Genomic DNA, 25710 nt, shown 5'->3' with positions numbered 1-25710 from the left:
CGAAAACGAGAAAACTTACTAAATAACATTTTGCACCTAAAAATACTAGGACTCGTACGTATATCTCAGCCTTCAATGCAAAATTTAATAATCTTAGAAATTTCATTTAATATCGCCAATCCACAACCATCCGGTATCTCGCAAAGGCCAAAATTATTCTGCAAACGGGCGACAATTAAATAGCGATAAATTTCATTTCGTTCATCTCAAATAACAATTGAAATTTTTCAGTTCTTTAACTCACTCAAAATCACTTTGCTAACTACAAGCTTCAAAATTTTGTGAGAATAGTAAAAGGTTACAGAAGCGCTTCATCAATAACATGTCTTTTATTAGTTATTATTATTATTTTTAGCGTGTGCGTGTTATTAGTGAAAGCAACGTATCAATAAAATAAATTCAGTGATAAGTCCCTTCTTCCCCCAAATCTTCAATGTCTCGGGGGCGACATGCGGCACCAAAGACACGCAAAACGCCGTATGTGTTCTCTTTAACACAGCATTCCGGGACGGTCGGGAAAATATTGTGCTACTGAAGCACAGCATTACCATATAAACAGCCTAGAAAGGAGCATCCTGAGCAGAGATGAACATGTCGAGGATATCGTCATAAGTCTCGCCTCAATTACACGTCGTTTCTTTTCACCTGAGATTTGGGAAAGACGATTTAGGAAAATCAAAATCACTTTGCACGATTTTCGATAAATGGCCTTGATATTATTCAAGTGAGTCGTTTCTAAAGTATGAAATAAAATGCGATTACAGTAAAGTACTTGACCAAATGGCCGAAATTGGTAACTGTCTGAAACTTTTTCTGCAGATGAGATTCATGCTTATGCCTATTTTTCTCCTTTAGGCTTATATACACGAATGATAAGTATTCAAATTATAAATATAATGCAATCTAGGCTCTAAAAGTATATAAATTAGCTGAGCGCGTGTCGTCTGGGGATATAAAATGAATCTATATTTGTAGCGTTCGATAATATCACACTTTCACGGGCCTACGCCGCGTTCAATGCCCATGAAAAAGTCATAAAAAGAAGTGTGTTGCCTCTTGTGCAGCGTCGTAAATTTTCCGTATGAATAGCACTAAAACTACGTTCCAAGTGTCATTATGGCATCAACCGATAGTTTCCGATGGGCTTGTAAGCAAACACAGCAAGTGCTAAGGCACGATACTTTAGCTATCAGAGGCAGTTCAGGTATAAGCATAGAACTAAAAGTCTACGGTAACTCGTTGAAGTATTCCAAAGTTGGCCTATAACTGGAATTGGTGAGCTATTATCGAAAAAGTAGAGATGTAATCCCAATTCAGACAGTTGATGCGCGTAGCCAAGATGGTAGGTGAGCAATGTGCTACATCTGCATTTGCACGAAGAAAGTTAAGAAAATAATTTGATATAAAAAATCATTTAAAATACTTTGCTCATTATTTAACTGATATCTACTGCCTCAAAATAAAACACACGTGAAACTCGTTAAAGAATTTTTACTAAGAAAATCGAAGAAAGAAAGACGCAATTAAATATTAATTAATTTCATTGGAATATATTAATGACAATCAATTAAGCTGTCTTCCTAAAGCAGATTTTACCGAAAGTAGGACGCTACAGAAAACTCACGGTGCACATTTTTTCATAGCATTTTACGAGCCGCAATTGTCTTCGCAGCACAACTTTACGAATTAGTTCCGACGTTGTTTCGTACCGCGCAGTCCCATAAGACGTGTTTACATGCGTAACTTTGGTTGCTGCTACGAATATCTTATGAAACTATGACACAGTGGGACACTTTAAAACTGGTTTACTTAGTTAGCGATTCAGAAATTCTTTATTACTAAACTTCTGCCTTAATAAAGGATTTTACGCCTTAACTTTAAGCTCAAAAACTCTAAAAGGCGGTTGCGTTTTTAAGTAATGGGATTTTTTTTGTATACGTAGGCATGCATGAATTCTGCCCCAAATGACAAATGGACTAGAATAAAGATAATTACGAGAAAATTATTGATATTTATGTAAAAATTTATTTATTCTGTACTAAGGTATCAATAAGTATTATTTCACTGAAAGTCTGCATTTATAGATAAAATACATAAATTGAACATTTAATTTCTATGTCAAATATAAATTACTTAAATTTAGAGTTAATAGAATTTTATTTCATTTTGAGACAGGAAAGTTCAGTATCGTTTACATCCTCATAAAATTGCAACCCCTAAGTATTGATTTCATTAATGTTGAAACATGATAGACTATACAGCGGATATACTAAAACTGAACAAAATATGCCGTGAATATTGTACATTTATAATGAAAACTTTTGGCTAACATTTACATCATTCGATACAAGAAATACCGAATTTTTCAATCAACTGCGATTAGAGGCAATTAAAATTACCCTGACATTAACAGCAAAGATTTAAAAACGGCCTTTAAACTGCCAACAACAATAACAGTAAAATTAAAGGCTCGTTATTTTTCATGAATATTCAGATTAGAGTAAAAGCATCGGTCGATGTTTTCTCATTCGATGAGATGTTTCATTTTCTCATTTATGGAAAAAACGCTATTGTGCTCGTCATATCCTTCTGTCCGTCCGTCCGTCTGTCTGTCCGTCCGTCCGTGACTTCAAGTTTTCGTCGACGAGAAAATACACTCTCTGTCACTCACTGCAGTGAGTACTGAGTTATACTTTTTTCTTATCTTGCCACCTGCTCGTACCACAACCTCATTTTTTAATACAAAAACTTTATTGATGAACGGGAAAAATTTTCACAATTCTTCCTTAGTCTTGCGTCTACGAAAGTTTTCAAGCTTTTTTTACGGTGCATCTGGGCGTAGCGTTAATCGCTCTTTTTCAAACAAATATCAATATGAAACATTCGTCTGATGATATTTTTTCTTTGATATTAAAAGATGCATCCTATTTGTCGATTAAATTTCCAATGAAGCTCAATACAGAGATTTTTATATATTCTAGATTTCAATACGAGTACATGAAATTACTGTTTTTAAGTATAAATGTCATAAAAAGTGTGAATTAGGATTAAATGCCATTACCATCCATAGACCTAAGTAGCCTGTAAATGAATTTATATAAATTTCAGTAAACTTACGAGCAGTTACCGTTTTTAGACCTAAACATGCCTTAAAGTGAATTTCATCTAAGTTTCAGCAAAATAACAAGCAATAACCGCTTTTAGGCTTAAGCATGCCTTAAATCACTCGTTGCCGCTCCTAGTAAATTGCTTTAACTTTTTCTCCTCCTGCTCTATGTTAAATGGGATTCAAACATACTGTAGGTATACTATGGATCCCGAATCTAAACTTCCATTCGTGCTATGAACGGGAACTCCAATTTGCTTTCACTGTCTTTTGCGGAATATTTTTTACCTTATGGTTTTCCGTGATACTCCGTGTACATGAGAAGTTCGAGTTTTCTAAATTCTAATATTTTTGCAATGTGAGATAACGAAAAACTTTCTATTCTGATAGAACCTTGCAATTCCTAGGTATCCAATAAAGATTCTAAATGTCTAGCGTCCACTCTCGGTTCTTATGGCATGAGGGTTTAAGAACCCAATAAGTTTCTTGAGAAAATGAGAACAGTAATGGAACCTTTTTCTATATATCCCTCAGTTTTTCGCAAATATTCTGGACATTTTTCGCACTATATTAACTCTTACATCAGTATAACTTTCTTATGAACATGGGTTCATTATTTCACTTTTCAATTGTTTTCGTAATTGTTCTCGTCTTGATTCTACAGACCTGATCGCCAAGAATATTAATTGGATGCTGAATCATCCAAAGTCATGTTTCTAAAAATATTGCCAAGGAGACCATCGATTTTCTTCGAACATATGAATAAATATGAAACAATTATTAAATCTATAAGTTCCAAATTTTTCAGCATACTCGCTGAATACAGTCAAACATGCCGACTAAATTCCGACCGCAGAGAAGGTAATTGGAGCTTAAAATTTACAGTCAATGTTAGATTGTCAGCAACGTAATTTTGGCAATTTAACACCCATCAAAATAAGAGCAAATATTTTCAGAATATCTCGAATAGAAGTTAATTTTCATGAATATGTCAGGCCTTTGTACAACTCGGCTACAGGTTATTGCAAGCTCCTTCATTATGATTCAAAGTAATTAATGTAACAATAAGACATCAACCTCGTAAAAAAATCCACTCTATTAATAATTGAAACTCAGTAGACCCTATAATAAAAATATACTATTATGAAAATTAATTTAAAATGTCTTACTATGTTTAGTCCAATATAAGACGTAGATAATATCAACTAAAAAAATTAAATATTTCCATGCATTAGGTATTAGTTAAAATAATTCGAAGTTCACCTAGCAACTGGAATGCCAAATTAAAGCTATCTGGAATATCATTATCCGCATTGTAGATATTGTAGATGTAGATTAAGTAAGTGTAGGTGCAAGCCAGCCCTTAAGTGAAGTTAAGTGGCATGCAGTTCTCGAGCTCAAACTAAGGTTCGTGCCATAAAGCATGTAATTTGGAAAGCTATGGTGCGCTGGCGCAGCGGGTTAGTCTTAATCAATACGCAATCCGGCTCCTCGATCGTGCGTCGGTGATACATGTGGCCGTTACGCAGCGTAGGGGAGTTACGCAAGTTATGTCTATTTACGGCCGTAATAAGACTATACGCACGGCGATGAATGGACGTTGTACGACCACGCACGGCGTATGTACGGACAAATATACGGAATATATAGCGCAACGCGGCAATTAGGTCATAATAAGATAACGCGCCTCAACAATTAGGTCATAATAAAATAACGCGCCGCAACAATTAGGTCATAATAAGATAACGCGCGGCAACAATTAGGTCATAATAAGATAACGCGCCTCAACAATTAGGTCATAATAAGACAACGCGCCTCAACAATTAGGTCATAATAAGATAACGCGCCGCAACAATTAGGTCATAATAAGATAACGCGCCTCAACAATTAAATCATAATAAGATAACGCGCCGCAACAATTAGGTCACAATAAGATAACGCGCCTCAACAATTAAATCATAATAAGATAACGCGCCTCAACAATTAGGTCATAATAAGATTGATCTAATTGTTGCACCGCAACAATTAGATTATAATAAGAAAAGACATCGCAACAATTTAGTCACTATGATATAAAGCACAACAAAAATATGAACACAATAGAAATATTGCTTAATTAGAACGTTGTCTGACTGCTCACACAGACTACAGGATAGGTAATGACAATCCAGTGTGTCAATTAATAAACATGCTGACACATAAGCACTTACGGTGAATGTTCGCTGCCGTACGTGAAGCGAACCTCTCAAAACACGACCATTTAATTGTGCAAATAAGGGTCATCAAGAGTAACGCACTCGAATATATTGACGCCGAACAATTGCAGTCATTCTAGTGAATAAACTATGTAAAATGAACATGCAGGAGATTTATAAGACAGTAACTGGAGAAAAACTACAAGGATAAAAAATGCACAAACAGTAATAGGCAAGTAGAACTTGAACACAACAAGGCTTAAATATTATTTAAAATCTTTGGGAATTATGAATAATTTGTTCATTTTTCATTTTCCATATGCTGATTATGCAATAAAAATTCCTCCATGGTAACTGAAGAAATTGTAGTAAATGTATTGTTCAAGCAACTAGCTGCCAACAATCGCGTATGAGGTCGAGTGCTGCAGCGTTTAACTAATTTGCCTGCTCGATATTCTCGCCCCACGAATGTTAATGAATTTCGAGCCATCAAACAGAAAGCGTTCTGTGAATGCGTAATTTTCGCACCGGAATTTAATGCCAACACGCATCTGAATTTCCAATTAAATTTTAGCCAGAGAGGAATTTCCACGAAAAAAAGTCAACGCCGTTATTCCCTAACATTTAATTTTTGCCTTTTCAAGTTTCTTTTCCGCCATTACATAGAAAATCCAAATTTGACATTGACAAGTACAGGGTGAACCAGAATTAACTGACCCTTTTAATTTGTTAATAAATAAAAAACTAAGAACGTTATGAAGTTGAAACTTGTTTTATTTAAAAGAAGAACATTTTTATGTTAATATTGTATCCTAGTTAAAATATTGTATCCTATTACAATATTTTATTATTGTATTAGTTAAAATATTTATTATGTATTAATAAAATAAATAAAATGGCAATAAAAAAAGGTAAATTAGGGTATGGCAATAAAAAATGGCTATAAATTTTTTTATGGCAATAAAAAAAAGATAAATTAGGGCATGGCTCGAAGAAGTAAAAACCCATATATGCACTATCGAACACTTATCGATTTTTTTATTATCGCTGGAGTTTATATTTAACTTCTAAATGCTGCGTAATTTACAAGAAAAAGAGGTTATTTCATCTAATTCCCGTAAAACCCCAAAACATTTCGTTGAAAGATTGCATCAACTAAGATTTATTATTTGCCTTTTTTAAGTGTAAAGCGACCGAACTCAGACACCATAGGAAAATCATTCATTGACCTGCATTTATTCCAGTAAATAAATGCATAAATTGCCGTTGCGACTAAAATGCCTCATCGCAAGTTTTGTTACAAAGTGAAACACTATCGAGATCAAACGGATGAACAAGGGAGACTGCTGTAAATAAAATAACACGATATCATCAAAAATTATGTGTAAAAATTCTCGGCATGAAAGCCAGCATCAGGAGTGTGGGGACCGGTGCATGCATGCCTTGCAACTAGATTTTTTAAAATATTACGAATTTACGTTAATATTTAACTACTGAAGCTGCCAACTAACTAAATCATTGTGTACTCCTTTCACAGCATTTAGTTTCAATTCAAGTGTAATGCAAGTAATAAGCAGATTTGCACAGTTTTCTACCCAGTCTCTGTATCGCAACTTTAGGGGATGCACCACGGAGTGCGAATAAACTATCTTCCATAAATAAATTCATTTATAAGTTAAAAACCTAATTTGCAGCCACAATGTGATGAAAGCATCGGGCAGGAATGCAGTTAAGCAGAGAGGTAGTCAAATCCTTATACTCGAGTTGTTCCCAGACGCAATTATAAATTTATTAAGATTTTACCTGAAAACAGATGAGAAACATATTTACACAATATGATGCCCGAAATACATTTACAAGGTTTTCGCAACCACTTAAAATACACTGTTTTACTAAAAAAAATGAGTTAAGCGAGCGCAATCTTACAATCTTGATGCATAGCAAAAATGATAAAACCAAAATAAGCAGTTAAGTCGCAGAATGCATTCATTTAAGGCATCTTGCAGGATCTCTCTGCTAGAACAGGTCCGGCACTATTCTCACTATTTACGTAATGAGAATTGCTGTACTCGCTCTTCATATCAGCAAAGGCCTCTGCAGGCTTTAATGTCTTGCAAGGAGACCTAAAAATATCAACAGATGAGACGCGGGGCAAGGGCTCTCGCATCCATCAGTTTAATTGAAACCCTGAACACTAATCGCCTCCCTCTGGAACCGCTTGTAACTGCAACCAATAAACCTAAATGCCTGTGATATAGTGTTTTTCCAGCAGCATTCTTTTCCTATTACGTTACAAACGGAATTTATTTTATGAGATTTTGTTATAACTTATTATTTTTCTGATTTTTATTATTATTATTTTGCATATCAATTTGCCGCGGTCGTGGCATAAATATTGTATTTAATTACAGATATGAATTACCCGTTGTTGCTTTACCACGTAAAATATCGAATATCGACATTATCAAAATCATTTTAATTTTACTATTTAGTAATCATTCTCGTGAGACAGTAACTTCCTTTTTTTCGAATATATTTTAATGTTTTTAGCGCATTTTCTCATTTATGGAAAAAATGCGCTATTGTGCTCGTCATGTCCGTCCGTCCGTCTGACCATGTGTCTGTCTGTCCGTCTGTCCGTCCGTGTCTTTACGTTTTCGTCGACGAGAAAATGCGCTCTCTGTCACTCACTTAAGTGAGTACCACTGAGTTATATTTAAGATTACTTCGCTTTAAGTTGTGAGAAGATGTTTTGCCGCCAAAGTGCACAGAAGCTTTTCATAATCATCAATATTCTAATATAAACCGGAGTTTGAATAGAACAGTTAAATTCCTAGCTCGCAATAGGCTCATAAAATTTAGATACGTGTTCAATATAGATATTGCCTATCCTTCTGTCCATAATGACATACGTTTCAATTTATTACTTCTCTCTATTTTTCAATCACAAAGCAATCGTAGCAGAATATAATACCTTTCTCGTCCTTTCCATTCACACTCCAATAGAAAGACAAGAGATGAGTTTTTATTGCCTAACTTTCCCTTTCTTTTCTTCAGTAATAAAGGCATCAGGAGCAGGAGCACTGAAGACGACTTGCAGTGCGTGTTGCAATGCCGTACCGGCCCAGACCTCCCTGGTGCGCCGCTCTAAATTAAACGGGGCGCCTATAATCTGGACAAGCCCTGAACAACTTCGGGCTATAATGGCTCCAATGAAGGACGCCGTGTCGGCCTCGACTCAAAAGCTCATAAATTTCTTAAAGCTCTCACAACCGAAGCTTGTGACGCGAGCAATTGTTGCCTTCATTTGCTTCATACGGGAAAAAGTTTTTCAAAATTGCCACGTTGATAAAGCTTTATCTTTGAAAGTGGAAATCTTCAGAAAAAATTATTGTTTGTTTATATTTATTATGCATATCAAATTTCATTCACTCATTTCTCTAGGACATATGCGTGATATATATGGTACGTATCTCAATTAGATATTTATTGTAAATTTATTTGTTCAATTACACTGCGTATAGCTTCTAAAAAGCCATTATTTAACAGATTCGTGACCGAAAAATCTACAGTACGTCGTACACAGATGAATTTTTGTCCAACAATACAAAATAAAAATAACAACCATTGATTGAAAAAATTTTCTGTCAGAGCCCATTAAATAACCATGAACTCAAGCAAATCGGTGCTGTCAACAAGGCAGAATGAATTTCAAATTTGAAGCCTGCCATATTGATCCACTCGATGGTCCCTGCCACGGTTTTCATGCCTCTGAAAATCGGGTGCATTGATTACGATTTTTTTAGTATAAATTGATTTACTGATGAGCGTCAAGCCTGAAGCCTATGAATTTAAAGTGAGGGGAATTCACTATAGGATGTCCTTCATTAAAATCTATACAAGATCTCCGGCTCGTAGAAATGAATTTATACAACTTTCTAAAGAGATAAGACGACATTGATGCTGGAGATAATAGTGATAATAGAAGTAGTGATAGCAATTCACCGTATATGTATTAAAACGATTTAAATGGATGTTGAACTGGAAGTATATGATAGATATAAAAGTGAAAACTTACAATATATTTTGTAGTTACATGTTATAAAAGATTAAATAATAAAAGTTATAATAAACTTAGAAGTAACAACTTCTTGGAAGAAGCAGTTGATGATTAATATAGAATCAGCTTTTAAAGCCAAGATGTGCTTCAAAGATGATTCAGACAAAATTGAGAATACCATTAAGTTGGCTTCATGCATCTAGCGATTCAATTGTTCTGTCGTCTTGTTTTAGCATAACTTTACATCTTTTAATATTTTTTTGTTATGGATGTTGTTTTGATTTAAAATAAAAAATCTGCTTGATAAAATAAAATCGGCGACCAAGGCTTCCCGTATCTTCTTTCAGCCGTACAAACAATGGCTAAACCGAAGAGCAAAGAAATTTTCAGGTTAAAATTTTCACAAGCATATAGTATTGTAGGAAAAATCAACAATTAATAACCCACTGGTGTTATTAGATTATGCGTGGAAGACTAATAAGTTCATATGGCAAATTAAATCCAAAGTTTAACCGTACGTAGCATCACACTATAATCAGAAGCTCAATCGCACAAATTTTGCTCATGCCTCGAATGTTCTCCAGTTTTTTTTCGATTTAGAGCTATTTTTCAACAAGGAACCATAGCAACAAATGACAACGACATTCCTGCGTTAACTTTTACAGAGGCGGGCGTTCGTGTCTGAACCGAACGAGTGGGCCGTGCCATTCCTTTTGCTCAAGTTCTCGATGCAGGACCTCGAAGATTGATTGGCGAGAGCACTCGAAGAATTTGTGTCCTCGCTCTCCTCTTAATAAAAAATCAAGATAAAAATAAAATTGCCTCCAAAATAAAAATCAAGAGGCAATACTAGCTGGTAGCAGTACCGAACAACACTCAATATCGGATAATTTTTAAATGTGTTGGAGAATTTATTTCTAGAAACGGACTTTAAGTGCAGATAATACAAAATACAAGGGAATATTATTATTGAAAGTAGAATTTAGTCTAAAAATATCCTTTTGCCCGGAAATTGCGCATAATTTTGGTATTGTTTATTTTATTTTGGTATATGCATATACTCGGTTTATATATAACCAGCATCCAACTAGAAAAAGTCTAATTGAGCAGAGGTTGAAAAAACATATCTATACATACTCGTATTAATGACGCGATAATAATGCAATGATTAAATGTGTTATCCTACGCAAATTTAAAACGCATTGAGTTTACGAATTTAACGATCTTTTTCACGCTAATTCTTCTATTTCAGCTTTGGAGAACGTAACCAACTTTATTATATAGTTACAGAAAACTTAGCACTGCATCGGCCAATGTCTATGGGAAAAATATCTTGTATAGCTTCATGAAAAGAGTATTTCGTGGTAAATCAATTTATGGATGTTAAGTTGTTAAGTTGTTATTTCTCCTTTCGAGAAGGCGACTGAGCGCTGTGATGGATACTGAATTAATAAATAAGTTAGTTGTTCTCAAATTAGTCTTGACAGTAAAGTATCTTAAAAAGGCGAAAAAATTCAAATGACAAATTTTTAGACTCCAGCAGCAAGTAAAAACAAATATTTTACTTTTTCCTCGCACGAAAAATCGTTAAACAACATTTTCATTAATTCAAAGTCTCGAACATCGCCAAGTTAATACTTACATCGTGTCACTAATTTACTAATAACCCCTTGAATGATGCTTATGCTATATATGCATAAGTACCTATTTCTCATACGTGAATAATCATAATTACTAATTGTAATTATAATTAATTAATAATTATTCAATTTTCAATGCTTATTAAATAATTATATGAATATCAGTGTACTTTTGAATGCAACAACATATGTACATTTGAGTTTCGTTCCTAGAAGATTGTATGTCAGATCAGGAATAGAAAAGCGGCAAGGAGCTTCTCCCCTCAGTTCCCTTTGTTTGCTCGCGGCATTTACCACCGACGTCAAGTTGAGGGTTTAGGCCTAAGAACGTCAGACACAAGAGGGCTTGAAAGGATAATTGCAGGTAGCTACAAATGCTGGGAAAAAAGAAGAATTTAATAAGTTACAAAAAATGAATTTACAATTAATTTAATAAATTTCTGCCCATCATTCAAATTTTTTAATGCTTTTATGAAACAGTGATAAAATATAATATAAAATTTGGTGTTTGGTGAACTTTCTATATTCGAAAAGCGTGATAGAGTTTTATAGCAATTTTACAATCATTATTATTGCTGAATTACATCATTAATCCTCACATTTTTAGCACACAATTTCTTCAGCGTATTCTAGACATAAATTAATTGCAATTACTCCTATTAATATGAAATTACGATACATATATATAAGTAAATTGTAAATTGAAAATCTATCTATGCGACTTATTTTCCCGGTATCTGTCAGGAAAATTCTTCATTACCGTATCACAGTTACCGAAAACTTCATTAAAACTATACTTATTTAAACAGACGACTAGACCAGGCATTTCAAGTCCTAGGTGGATTGGACTCATTAAGATAAATTTTCTCTATCTTCACAATCCTCCAATCGTTAAAGTCCTATCAAGTTTCCTAACTCTCACTTAAGGCAGTTCCGCGAGACTATCGTTTTCATCTGAAGGTTTATCTGAATTTTATTTTTTTGTCCAACTTTTAAATGTAACATCTTCCTCTTCCTTTTTATTACAATTCGTGAAGAGAGTAAAGAAACCATTCAAGTCTACAACGTCAGTTTTTCGTACACGAAAAAAAGTTTTGTTCAATATCATTATGCACTAAACTATTCCACAAGTCTTCGAAATTTCACTCCCATAAAAATCTTTTATAAAGATTTTCAAATTAACTTGAACCCTCAGTAGTTTTGAATATAGAAATTTTAATCCTTGTCAGTCATCAATATACTTTGTCTGCTTCATATAAATTTCAACGTTATGATTCACGGTGAAGTCTGGACCCTTCCCCTCAGCTGAGGGAAGTCCCCTGAGTGTGCGTGGGGATTAGCCAAGCCCTGCCATCTCTTCGTACAGGGAAAGGTCATCAGTACGCACGAAATATCGATTATGTTCCCTAATGGAAAAGGTTGCCGGCCGTTCCATGGAGGGGGAAACGCTACAAAAATTAGAACGCGTCGCCGATACAAGTGCTACACGAGCGCCGCATCATGAATAGTGAAGCCTAATCGTATGGTCGGGTCTAAGGGGAACAATTTCCAGGAATGGCAGTAGATCCTCTTCTTCGTATTGATCGTGACACTGTATTAGCTTCTGTGTGATCGAACACCCTGTATATTATCTTGTTCTTAGTATCAAGTGTTCTTAGTGAATAGGGTAGGCATCTATATGAGTTCGAAAACCGTGAAGATTTTCATCGTGATTAGTGTTCTTATAATAAATAATCTTCCCTGTGTTCTAACACCCTCCAGATTTTTTCGTAATTGGTATGCTTGTAATATAAGTCTTCACGTGATCTAAGACCTGGTAGATTATTTTCTTGATTAATATTCTTACCACCAATTAAACCATGTTATTGTTAATAGTAATCAATTAAATATTAAATAATTTTCAAGGCACCCGAGCTTCGTATTGATTATCAGCATAATTATTATTTGTGTCCGAAACAATCACTATCCCAGCCTTTATTGAGCGTTGGTAAACTCTCGACATTTTCCATCATTCATACACATCTCAACAAATGAAATCACGCTCTAATGTAGGGTTTTTCTCCCTACGCTGGAGGTAATCCTCTTCTAGAAATGATTTCAAAAATTAAGCGCTAAGCAGGATAGAAATAAGTGATCATCAATTAAGGCATTTTAATAAGAATTTAGGTATTATTGCAGATTAACTACATCCAAAAAAAAGGGTGTTTTTTTTTAATTATATGTTTTTTGGGGTGTAGATTACGAATCTGAAATCCATTTTTGGCGGTCGGCATCGGAAAACCGATTTTTTTCGCGACTTACTAACATGGGGGTTACGTAACTTACGTTACCCACTCACCTTTATTTACTAACATGGGGGTTACGTAACTTACGTTACCCACTCACCTTTATATAAAGGGTCGGATTGTTCATCGAAATTTTACAAAAAGCTCTTAGGTTGGGTTAAGTCAGCCAAGTTCCTTTTTTTAGATAGCATTTTGATCTAAAAGGAACCTGGGCGAACCAACCCAACCTGCGAGTTGGCGTTAGGTTGTGATCTCTCGATGTGGCAATGTATCTCCAGATTTATGGACAAAGAAGACGAAAATGTTACCCGTTGCAGTGCAACGGGTAACATTTTCGTCTTCTTTACCCGTTGCAGTGCAACGGGTAAGTTTCATTCAAGATGTCGTGCGCTACGTGTGATCGGTATTATTGCAAAAAATCGGTTTTCCGATGCCGACCGCCAAAAATGGATTTCAGATTCGTAATCTACACCCCAAAAAACATATAATTAAAAAAAAACACCCTTTTTTTGGATGTAGTTAATCTGCAATAATACCAGAATTTATTCAAAGCTTCTTATTCGGGGCAGTTTCTTCATACTCAAGGTAGTTTAAAATCCATTTAGAAAGCTGCGTCCAGGTTTAACTTAATTTGGCAGTGGGGCAGCAGATGTTGAAGATTACTCGAGATACTGGTAAAACAAACGCATTATTACAATAGAGTCAATAAGCTAGTAAAAAGTAATAATTCAAATATTTCAGTTGTTAATCAGAAGTAGTTCAGAAGTATACGTTAATAAAAGCTTATGGCTCACCTTAATCAATTAAGATTAAGTGCACAAATTGCGTAGTGCTTTTAGAAGTAGAAATCAATTATTGTAGTAATTATTAATGATTTAATTTAACGCGCGGCAGTTCCGAACATAAATATGGGTCACCTTAGTATAGAGAATGACCACCTTGGCCAGTCAAGGTATTAATTTTAAGGTTTAAAGTTTAGAGGTTAATAGTTAAAGTTTTAAGGTTTCAAGTCAAATAGGCAATTTGACGAGCTGGCCAAAGTGTCAAAAGAAGTGAAAAAACGCATGCACCCCAAAACTGAAATTTAAACAAATCAAAGGTTGTGCACAACAAATTAACACCATTCATTTAGAGAATTTAGGAAACTAAGGTAACATTAAGCACGTAGAGGAACTGAACGCGACCGCGCAGTAGAGTTTACAGAATTAAGCTTTTACGAGAGCAGCGACTCATCCTTATATGGACTGAGCCCGTTCCGCTTCTTCGCCGTAGCCTTTCCAGAAGCCCGGATCGGAAATTTCCCGAACACTAAGTTCCATCAAAATTCCAGGTATACTCCTGAACATTAATTAAAACCAAATTATTGATTATGTCTCCTCTCATTTGAGATATGAGTATCGTTTTGTTCACAACACTTCAGGGTATTTTTTATTGTTGTAGTAGTCATGTGTTCTTGCTCGTACTTAATTTATATGTTTTCAAGTAAGCCCTTTAATGTATTGAATTAACTCGAGATTGGCTTTACGCATCCTGTGGGAGGTACAACGTTGTTTGTTTACAGACAAAGTACGCGCGAAATTTAAAAGTCAAATTTCTTTAATTTTGTAATACGCCGACAAATTGATTTTCTTTAGCTTACATTATGTGCGTGTCAGACAGACGGGTAAGCTTATTTCTCTTCTCTCTGATATTTTTTCATATTCACGTCCAAGGTTGTTCAGTTCAATTCAATTAAGATCATGAATAGTTTACCAATAAACATGAAATTCATTTTAATTTCATTATAATCCTATTTTATTATTGATTACTTTGTAATAGACTACCACAAGTTCGAAATATTAAAGTCAATGTTGTCTTCGGTAATCCTTTACCGAACTAACGTCCTTAAATGCTTGCTCATAAATCGTCATACAAAGTGCACCTAAATACGATTGTGATTTCCAATGGAATTTTTGAGCAAAGACAGTAACTTACTCATATTTATTACTGTAACAAAATTAAACTACAATTTATGGATGAAACAGAAATTTATGATGATGGATATTAGAATTTGAAAAAAATGGTTATTCCTAATGAGTTCATTTAAGCTTTTAAGGTCTGGGTCAGAAAATCGAAGAATATGACTTTTCCGTTTTTGGGGTTCATTTTTACCTGCCGAAAAGACGTATCTAACTCAACATACCATATATAACCGTTTGTAATTTTTATAAATGACAATTTCTTAACAAGATTTACATATATCTATTTTTAAAACGGTATTTATAGATCATTATTTGCGTTGTTGGCGAAGAGTTTGCACTCATTTTAATGCTGTAAACGAGACGCGTTCAAAAAAGCAAATAAGATGAACATCCATTACTTTTTGCGTGAGGTTGTTTTAAAGTTTTGTAATATTATCATATAATATAAATAAAGCCCATTTATAACTCACGAAAATCCCATTTATAACTCATTGTTCGTGTTAAATTCGACAAGAATAAGTTTAGAGGCGCGTGATGGTACCCTCAGTACGAGTAATTGGTAATGGGGAGATCTTGGGCTACTAGTATCAAGCATTTGTGGATTTTTTAGTATTTTATTCTTTTTCAATAAATATCACTTATTTGGCTCTTCCAAACAATAAAAATTTCCGAAATACGCCTTTGATCCGTAAAAAAACGTAAAAAATTTGGCAACTTTAAAATTCCCTTTATCTGACGTGTATATATGGTTTGGATTACACATTGGAAAAATTAGGTGGAAGAAGTGAAATATAGGAGAAAATGGGAAAAACCATATCGAAAAAATTAAATACAAAAATTGAAAAGTAGTTCTAGAGTTGATAGACATTCTCTTTATGAATCGAATGATATTTATTTCTATGTTGTAGCACCAAAATTGAAGGAGATAGACTTTTAATAGACTCATTTTTTCCGTTATCTAAGCATTTAACGTTTTCTTTCTTTTTCTAAAAAATTCATCAGGACAAAATTTTCTTTTCTTGTTCTTTTAAATATGTGTACGAAGTTTCACAAAGACCCGTCAGTAAATAAAAAAGTTTCTATTTTACCCAGATGCTCCCTGTAGCGACTCTATTGTATGAAAACCAAAAAGGAAGTTTTTCAGTCTTTATAGAGGTTGTCATCAGGTGGAAAATTTAGCGGTTAATGAAGAGATTACTCGCCTTAATAAGGCTGTTTTTATATATTATATAGTACATACGGTAAAATCAAATTTCTGTCTTGAGAGCAACGGAACGCCAAGCGAATGAGCCTCAAATTTCCACAAAATAATTGGCATTCTCTTCCCAGAATCAAAATTCGGATGAGCTTATTCAGATAGAGGACAGAATTAGGGTCCTCATTATCTATGATTACACGCTAACCAAAAATAAATTATACGGAAATTCAAGAAGATTATACAACGCTTGTAATGCATTATAGTGGGAAATTTTCAATTTAAAATCTTCAAAAAAACTTCATCATTCTCTTTGCAATACAGCGAGCTGAAAGGACACACGCTTGATTTGCAGATTTGTATGCAAAATGTTTAATTTTTTAGACCCATTTTTTTCTAAAAATATTCCACGAGAAAACTGAACCTGACGTTAAACAAATTTAAGTAAAATAATTGTAAATGAAACATTCATGAGGGGAAATTTGGCAAATTATGTTCAGCTCCACTCGGTGGACGAGTCTGAGCCTGTACAGGAAATTGCAGAAATGCCGTGAAGAGAAAAGCTACATGCCTTCTGTAGCCTCAGGTTTGGTGGCAAAGATGCGTGCTTCTTGTATTTATCATGGACAAAATTACTGCTTTGCACGGAGCGTGCGTAGAGGGAGTTCGTCAGAGATTATAACTTTTGTACAGAGACGCGATATTCCGCGCGCTATTTATTAGAAAATAACTGCCGTGAGTGAGTAGAACTTTTAGTAACTAAATCTTAAATGCAGTGGATAAAGACAGTTTACTACACCTAGAAGAGAACGGATTACAGCTAGACGTGTTGCGACGTTGCATGTTAAATAACTCACGGCTACAGATGCGTGTATTTCTTTTTGGATAGTTTAGGATGCATTTTGTACATTGATTACTTATGTTATCGTTTTTCTTGGCCTATTGATTAATTTAGGTGTAATGTGAAAGTCTGTTTAATAATTTTTCATGACATTTCGTTTGTCATAAAAGTTTCATATGTATCGTTGTTTAAAGTTTGAGCATTTTTAACATGAAATATAAGTTTTTACAATTATGTCTCCTTAATTATTGCACAATCCATGATCTCCAGTACATGAAAACAAACAGCCAAGACGGTGTGTTTGATGCTTCAGTAATGTTTTCTTAATGTAAGTGGATTCCTCATTATTCGAATCTCATTTCCGTTAACTCGACTACCGCACGGAATCTGAAACTCTTTAATCTGCCGAGCACTTGAATCTCGTTCACGTAGGTTGGACGATATTATGGTAATGTCTCCGGGAAAAATGGGAGCACAAAGTCGGCTTGTCCGTCAACAAAGGCGCGTTTGTTGTCCGAAGCAAACGTCGGAAGCTGAATGCATTCCTTGTGTTCCGTTGGACGCAGCGCCTACATTTATATTTCTGAAGGGGCATCATCACTGGGGGAGCATGGCAGGGTCCCGTCAGAAAGAGAGAGGGTGAGTTTTGCATCGAGAAAATGGCTGGTTATCATAGGAGATACGTAGATTTTCATAGGAATTGTCATTTTTTCGTAAATGTCATAGGAGATTTATGACAATTACGATTAAATAATATATGTTTAAAAATTACTTTTTAACGACAACACTTCTAAAGAATCCAGTGTTTCCAATGTTACAGATGAACAATGAATTTCTAGTTTTATTTTCGAATATTGAAAAAAAAAATTTTCAATTTTTAATGTATTAAACTTATTTCAAAATTCTTTATTCTGTCAATTGATTCATGCATTGCTTCAACCATCACATAAGTGTGCAAAATTTCATATCAATTGGACAGGTAAAATTGTGTCAAATATCAATTATAAGATTTGTGGCTGACAAAATAATTTTTCAGTTTTTTAATATTGAGAAAATGTATTCTTAAAATTATTTATTTTGCTATTCGATTCATGCATTGTCTCCAACTTTACGCAAGTGTGCAAAATTTCAGATCGATAGGATAAGTAGAAGTGTATTACATTTTAATTACAGGATTTGTAGCAGACAGACAAACAGACAAACAAGAAGTGAAGTTAAAGAGAAGTGTTGTAAAAATATCATGGAACTACTATTTCTTTGGATAATTATAAAGTATCGTTAAATCATTCAGAAGAATGTTCTTGAACAAAAAATTTTATTAGGGGGACTAATTAACAATTAATCAACAAAAATTATTTCACTTATCATCGAATTTTCAAGTGGAATTATGGTGTCATCATTCCACGATACATCATTATAAACACAACTACAAATAATGATTAGACAAATCGAGGAAACTGGTATCACTATTAATGTTTATCAACAAAATTTATACAACTATTGAGGATGGAATAATTTTTATTTCAAGTAAAAAAGACAATATTTTTAACGTACGCCTTATCTACCGTGCCGAATCCATTAAAGCTATAAATCAGATGTTATTTTAAATTGATAATGATTCAAATGCATCCCTAATTGGGCCGTTTGCCCTCTCTCACTCTCTCGCTGCACCGCTTAGCCATAAATAAATTCAATAGAGTGCTGATGTGTGAATTGGTTGTCATGAATCGTAGAATCAAAATTCAAATTAGTTAATCGAACAATCAATCAAAAAATTTTTCCCTATTTTAAATGTAGTAACAAAATTTTAATATACTTTTGCCAAAATTTCAGCTTAAAATTATTTCATGATATTCAAGAACAAACTAAACAAAGCTATGTGGAGCATATGTTCAGTCTTGATATGTCTAGCACCTTACTGACCTGGTAATAAGTTCAGTAGCTATCTCAAACCAATGTCAGTTATGAAAAGATTTGGTCAAAATTCGGTTTTATTAACTCCTGTAACTTTACTCACGAAAAATACATGAATCGGCAACAGGCCATAAGCCTATTTCTTCAGCGCAGGCACCACTATTCTATTCTATTCAACGTTGAATCAAGATGCAGAAACATTTTGCACCATTATTTTACTCCCAAAATCGGCGCATGATCTTTAACATGGATACAACTTTTAAAAACATTATTGCATCACATTTATCAGCCCGAATTATTTCATAATCTTCAGCGTGGAAACAATATTTTGAAACATTATTGCTGCAGTCATTATTGCTGCCTAAAATTTATAACATGATCTTCAACGTGACAACAACATGTTGAAATATTATTTCATCATGAAATTCAGCCAAAAATTAGTTTCTTCTCTCTAACGTGGCTATAACATTTTGAAAAATACTTATCATGCATTTCATGCCTGCAACCGCATAAATATGTCAAATTTCACCTCAAAGTCAGACACACGATAGCCAGGAAGACAGCGTCTGGCCCACAGTGCATAATGATGCCTTCGAGATAAGTAGAAGGAGACGGTAATCCGATCGAACGATCAATTTTAATCAACGAGCCTTCATAAGAAGCTTTATGGGTGTGCGTATTGCGATCTTAAACATGTACGAACACTGCTGCGCTGTCTAGCGCAGTATGCGTGATCATGCAACAGCATCTCATTGACGCAGGCATGACGAGGTATAATAAAACATGGTCGATTTAACTTCGTATAACACATGTTATATGCTCCTGATATTTGTGTGTATCGGAAGCGTCAGTGAATGCAATGTAAAGTCCACGAAGCTATATCCAAGGGACGAATTCGTAATTCCGTTAATTTTTCCATCATTTGTAGTAGATTTCTTCATAACAGCATTAATAATGTTAGTAATTTAAATCTGTAATGTTAAGAGATTAGTTAAGTTCATCAACAATAGTTAATCTGAAAGAGCTAACCTACAATACTCGTATTCGATCTGAAACTGTATCCTATTTAGTGAACCATGACTAAGCACAATGTCGTGCAGTCGAATGCAATTGCATTCATTTTAAACTGTCCAATAATTATGTTCGACTGCTTCAGATGAACTAGAATATAATGAATCCCTTCAATAGACTGTGGACTGCCAAAAATCTTTATAAATGCAATAGTTGCCATGCAGAATCATCTAAGTTTCATTTATCAACCAATGGTATTTTTGTTAGTTAAAGTGGCAAAACTTGAATTAATGAAGCCTTCTTGGGGCAAAAGTATAATTCTAGAAGCCTGATAAAACATCTTCAAAAATTAATACACATTGTATAATATAAGATTAGGTATGCGATGCAAAAAAATCGTTGGTTGCGCCGATGTCTTCAGTATATAAGTGACTGTGTAAAGGGTGACTGAATTCATGGTTTTCTAATAAAGCATCATAATCAAGGTCTGAGGTGCGGAACCGTGAAGCAATTTCTCTCGTGCACTGAGTGGGAATGTGAGATCAATGGTTTAAATTACACAAATGATGGGCACACTATTCTGGCATCATTAAAACAATTAATTCAATTGCTGTCATGATATTGTCATAGTTATAAAATAAATAACAACAGATTTAATAAAATTCATATCTATAGATTTTACTCACCAGCCACCGGTGAAAGTTTCGACAGGACCGCCCATCGTGACTTCCACTGTAGTGAAGAAATTAAGGTTTAATTAACAATTTATAACTGACATTAAAAAATTAACTATTAATCAATAATTAACGATCTCATCTTTGAGAGCCTTCATAAAATTACGATACCAAAAGTGATAGGAAATGATATATTATTGGTCATTAATTTGGAAAACTCGGCATCAGTGCAAATACTTCAGAAAAAAATGTCGTGGAAAAATGTTCTTAGACATATACATTATATTTATGCACATGAACAAAAATGTCCATGTTGACGTGTACATGATGTTCATGTTCATTTGTTTATGTCAAACAAATATGTTTATGTCCATTTATTCACAAAATCATTTTTTTAATTATCACGTGTAAATTTAACAATTTAATGTAGCAGTATGGGCGGCAAGTAGAAAATACTGTGCAGAGGAAACAAATGAATGAAAATATTGCCAATCCCCAATATCATGTAGACAAATTCTGATATTAAAATCGTTAATTTGGCCTACCGGTCGCTGTTCAGTTTTTATTTAGCCACCAATACATGATGATGACTTCAAAAGTTCCTGTGCCAGGCAATTTTAATTTTTGCCAAAGAATTTTTCGCTTTAATATTGTGCATCCATTTCATACATGTTTTTGAATCCGCACTTAAGAATTTTTCTTCAATATATTCGTATGATAGCTTGTATCTAATCTTTTTGCAATACAATAGAGGCTTTCAACGAAACTAATAGAAACTAACGAAACTATCATTCCAACTAAGTTGTAATTGCTCAGAAATCTCAACTTACGGTATTTGTTAATGTTATTCAACTGGTAAAATTTAAGATTCAGCTGTATTTTTTCATTCGTTATTCAGCTGGATTTCGAAGAGCAACAATTCACTGTAACGTCAAAGGTCAATTCTTAACTTTTATACGTCGGTTCGATTAATACTGCGGTGCTCAATGCAGATGAGGTGTACAAAATTTTTCACCTAACGCTATGCGAGAGATAATTTTACGTGTGCTGCATAATAACAATTACCGTCTTAAAATTGGAACATAATTATTACGAAATATTTAAGGAAAGGCTACATCTATTGTCAGTCACTCAGCCACTAATGACTGAATTTTTCTTTCACTGAGAATTATTTAATATTGAACTAGTAAACAAATTAAATGTTGTTTATTATTACCGCACCTCAACATTGACATTTCTCATTTGTAAAGCACAAAGCTGACATGGGGCCTACATTGGACAAGTCAAGAGTAACTTTAAGCTCAACTGAAGAAGAACAAATGCCCCTTTGTTGGACTCCTCTCGTACTAGCATCTTCTCGGTGTGAGCACTAAGATGGGTTAAAATATACAGATAGTCCCAGAGAACTTCAGGCTTATTTACGACTTAGTACATGAAAATTTTGAATTTAGCAAACTGATAAAAAATTCAAGTTGACGAAATGTTTTCGATTCAAATGTTGATATAAGCGAAATTCGAATCAAAGTTATTTCAAAGAGGGCCGGATAACTGAACTAATGACGAGCGCCGGACAGAAACTATAAAATTCAAACTTCAGGACTTGAACGTTGCATACAGTAATTTTAAATCGCAATCTATACATTTATCCGTTAGAAGCGAATTAACTATCGAGGCGGGCCATATTAGACCTGCAGGCCGTAGTTTGATGATCGCCTAATTTTACAATATAACCTCATTATATGAAATATTTTGTTTACAATCAAAAGCGTCAGAAGCACAAATTTTAATGTAATCAACCTCGAATTTCCTCGTTCATCGGCATCTGCAGTTGATATTACACTGAGAGAAATGGGTGGGTCTGGATGACCCACTTTGATGAGTCAACCGCGTCCGAAAATCGATGCACTTTTTTGACTTACTTGCCCCATTTGTGGGTCATACTGACCCATTAAATTCCAGGCATGACTCACTTGTGACGTCAAATCTCTTATGACGCCACCCGTAGCATGGATACATAGTTAGCATCTGGGCGTCAGAGTGATTTAACGCCCCAAGTGAGTCATGCTTGAAATTTAATGGGTCAGTATGACCCACAAATGGGGCAAGTGAGTCAAAAAAGTGCATCGATTTTCGGACGCGTTTGACTCATCAAAGTGGGTCATCCAGACCCGCCCATTTCTCTCAGTGTAGCTTTCTCAGCTAATATCAACTCTATAATATCCAAAAATATCTTTCTCGTTATCTATAGCGCTAATATAGTTCATTCGATTATTTTATGAACCTTAGTGCACGTTTGAATTTTTTCTGACTCATTGCAGTAAAGTAAAATTTATAACCAAAGGTTGTTGTTTTCTTCGGCATATAAAGTCATTAGAGTTGACTTACATTTCTGAAAAAAATTGGTAGAATTTTGGATGTCCGAGAATTTCTTGCCCAGGAAATAAACGTTCAGCTCACATGTGGCTTCTATGAATGACTCATTTGTGTCATTGATAACAATGAAGGTTTCTTTGGTTCTGGCATTGATCGACCGCGCGGTTGCCAACATCACGACCGAGTTGAAGTGTTCCAGTGACAATCAATGTGAGTGTGCGCACGCAACTACATTAAATAAAAATCATGGCCGGATCATCGACGGCCGGAAATCAGACCGATAAATATCCAACAAAAATTACAATAAAGGACACCCGAATGTGACATTACTGCACGCGATCGCTGGCATACTTCTAAATGCATACTTCGCTGGCACACTTCTCAGGCTGTGAAGAGGCCCTACGAAACCGTATTTCTAAATCTTTCTTTCAGTTTTAATAAAGGTTTTAATTGCAAATGTTTAATTATAAATTCCTCACAAACTTTGCTCATTAATATTGTCATGAATTTTTTTTTAAACCATGGCTCCGTGTTTTTATTAGCTTTGCAATAAGATGATATAAAATAATGCTATTTTACATTTCAGCTATTCGCGTTTGAAATTCCACTATTGCGACTTTAAAATTGTAAGAGTTAGTTTAGGAGAAATTTTTAACCGACTGCAATTCCAGTAGTCACATAACTCATGTACGTATATTACACTACTTCAAAACATGCCCGTTCCACGAACATCAATTTATTTATCATTCATTTTATTCAAGTTGGTCGCACAAACAAGTTCAAGTTGGTCGCACAAACCAGTTCAAGTTGGTCGCACAAACCAGTTCAAGTTGGTCGCACAAACCAGTTCAAGTTGGCCGCACAAACACGTTCAAGTTGGTCGCACAATCAAGTTCAAGTTGGTCGCACAAACATGGTCGCACAATCAAGTTCAAGTTGGTCGCACAATCAAGTTCAAGTTGGCCGCACAAACAAGTTCAAGTTGGCCGCACAATCAAGTTCAAGTTGGTTGCACAAACACGTTCAAGTTGGTCGCACAAACATTCATTCTTAGCTAAGTCATCCATTGACATTCATGCCTAAATGAGACCCTCGACATTCATAAAAATCTGGAGTCACGCCTCCAGATTTTTGAGTCACGCCTCCTAATGAAAAAGACATTTATGAATGAAAAGACACCGAGAAAAAGACAATCATACCTAGCTGAGTAATTCCTGGACATTTCAAACCTCGACAGTCATACCGTGATGGAGTAACACCAAGACGTTCTTACCTAGCTTATTCATTCCTCGAAATCTATACAAAGCTGGAGTCATGCCTGGAAATTTATTCTTAATTGAAGTCACGCTTTGGCAATCATACCTAGCTGTGTCATTCTTCGATATTCCATACCTCGACATTCATACAAAGCTGTACTCGTACCTCGAAATTCTTTCCTAACTGGAGTCACACCATGACACTCATACCTAGCTGTGTCATTCCTCTATATTCCATATCTCGACATTTATACAAAGCTGTAATCATACCTCGAAATTCATTCCTAACTGGAGTCACACCTTGACATTCATACCTAGCTGTGTCATTCCTCGATATTCCACACCATGACATTCATGCGAAACAGGAGTCAAGCCTCGAAATTCATACAAGCTGGATTCCGATTCGCGCGAAAAGCCTCGCCCTATCCCTCTGGCTCCCATGTGATCAGGTAGAATATTCAAATTTAATTAAAGGCAGGTATGCATGCGTATGAAGTTTTATTCATACATGAGATCTACTGAAATTCCTGCCTCAAAAAAGACTGCCGAGGAGCGTATGAAAATGAATATGTTTTGAAAAACAGTCGGTCGCTTTGAATTCATAGAAGCAAAATATGAATTTCATCGATCAGATCGAACAAATTTTTATTTTTTTTTTCAGTATGTCATGATTATGTATTGTTTTTTAATAATAATTTCAGCAGATGTTCCTTCTTTTACACGAATATAAATATCAACTTAGAAAAGAAGCATCGCCATAAATTGAGAGAATATATATACGAACCAGCAGTTTCCGTACTCCCCCTACATTTTTATATCAATATCAATAAACTAAACCATCTTACATCCCACGATGTCTCATTCAATGTGCTCAAGCAGCGTCTTCCATTAAGGTGGGACTTGGCGTCAGAGACCCAACCACAAACTGCGTGTAACAGGGTCAAATTTTCATTATTAAGACATCCTGGAGTCGAATTAACCTAACCTTAGTTTCCCCCAAATAGTTTGTCGAAGTAGACAAAAGCATGTCCATGAGCACGGTCATCCTTAAAAGGAAAAGGCCTGCAGTCCTAAACCCAACCTCAAGTTCTATTGCCATGTGGCCCTGCTATAAAAAAAATAACTTGGCACTCCAGACCTAACCCCAGATTCCATTAGCTAAAATAACCAGACGTCCTAAATCTAAGCTGTCGTTAACC

General features: G+C 34.8%; 1 protein-coding gene across 1 annotated transcript in view; it reads right to left on the bottom strand.

Moving 5' to 3' along the window:
- Nucleotides 1-20946, bottom strand: part of LOC108666129 — a gene marked incomplete at its 5' end in the record, with an annotated part of 53906 nt that extends 32960 nt beyond the window's left edge. The window contains one exon of the mRNA XM_047883164.1: nucleotides 20895-20946. Within this exon, the coding sequence (XP_047739120.1) occupies nucleotides 20895-20946 (52 nt within the window). The remainder of the gene's footprint in view (nucleotides 1-20894) is intronic.
- Nucleotides 20947-25710: the final 4764 nt, after the last annotated feature.

Source organism: Hyalella azteca, unplaced genomic scaffold, assembly GCF_000764305.2.
Source record: "Hyalella azteca isolate HAZT.00-mixed unplaced genomic scaffold, Hazt_2.0.2 contig1600, whole genome shotgun sequence".
Lineage (NCBI taxonomy): Eukaryota > Metazoa > Arthropoda > Malacostraca > Amphipoda > Hyalellidae > Hyalella > Hyalella azteca.
This window is presented reverse-complemented; position numbering and strand designations above follow the sequence as displayed.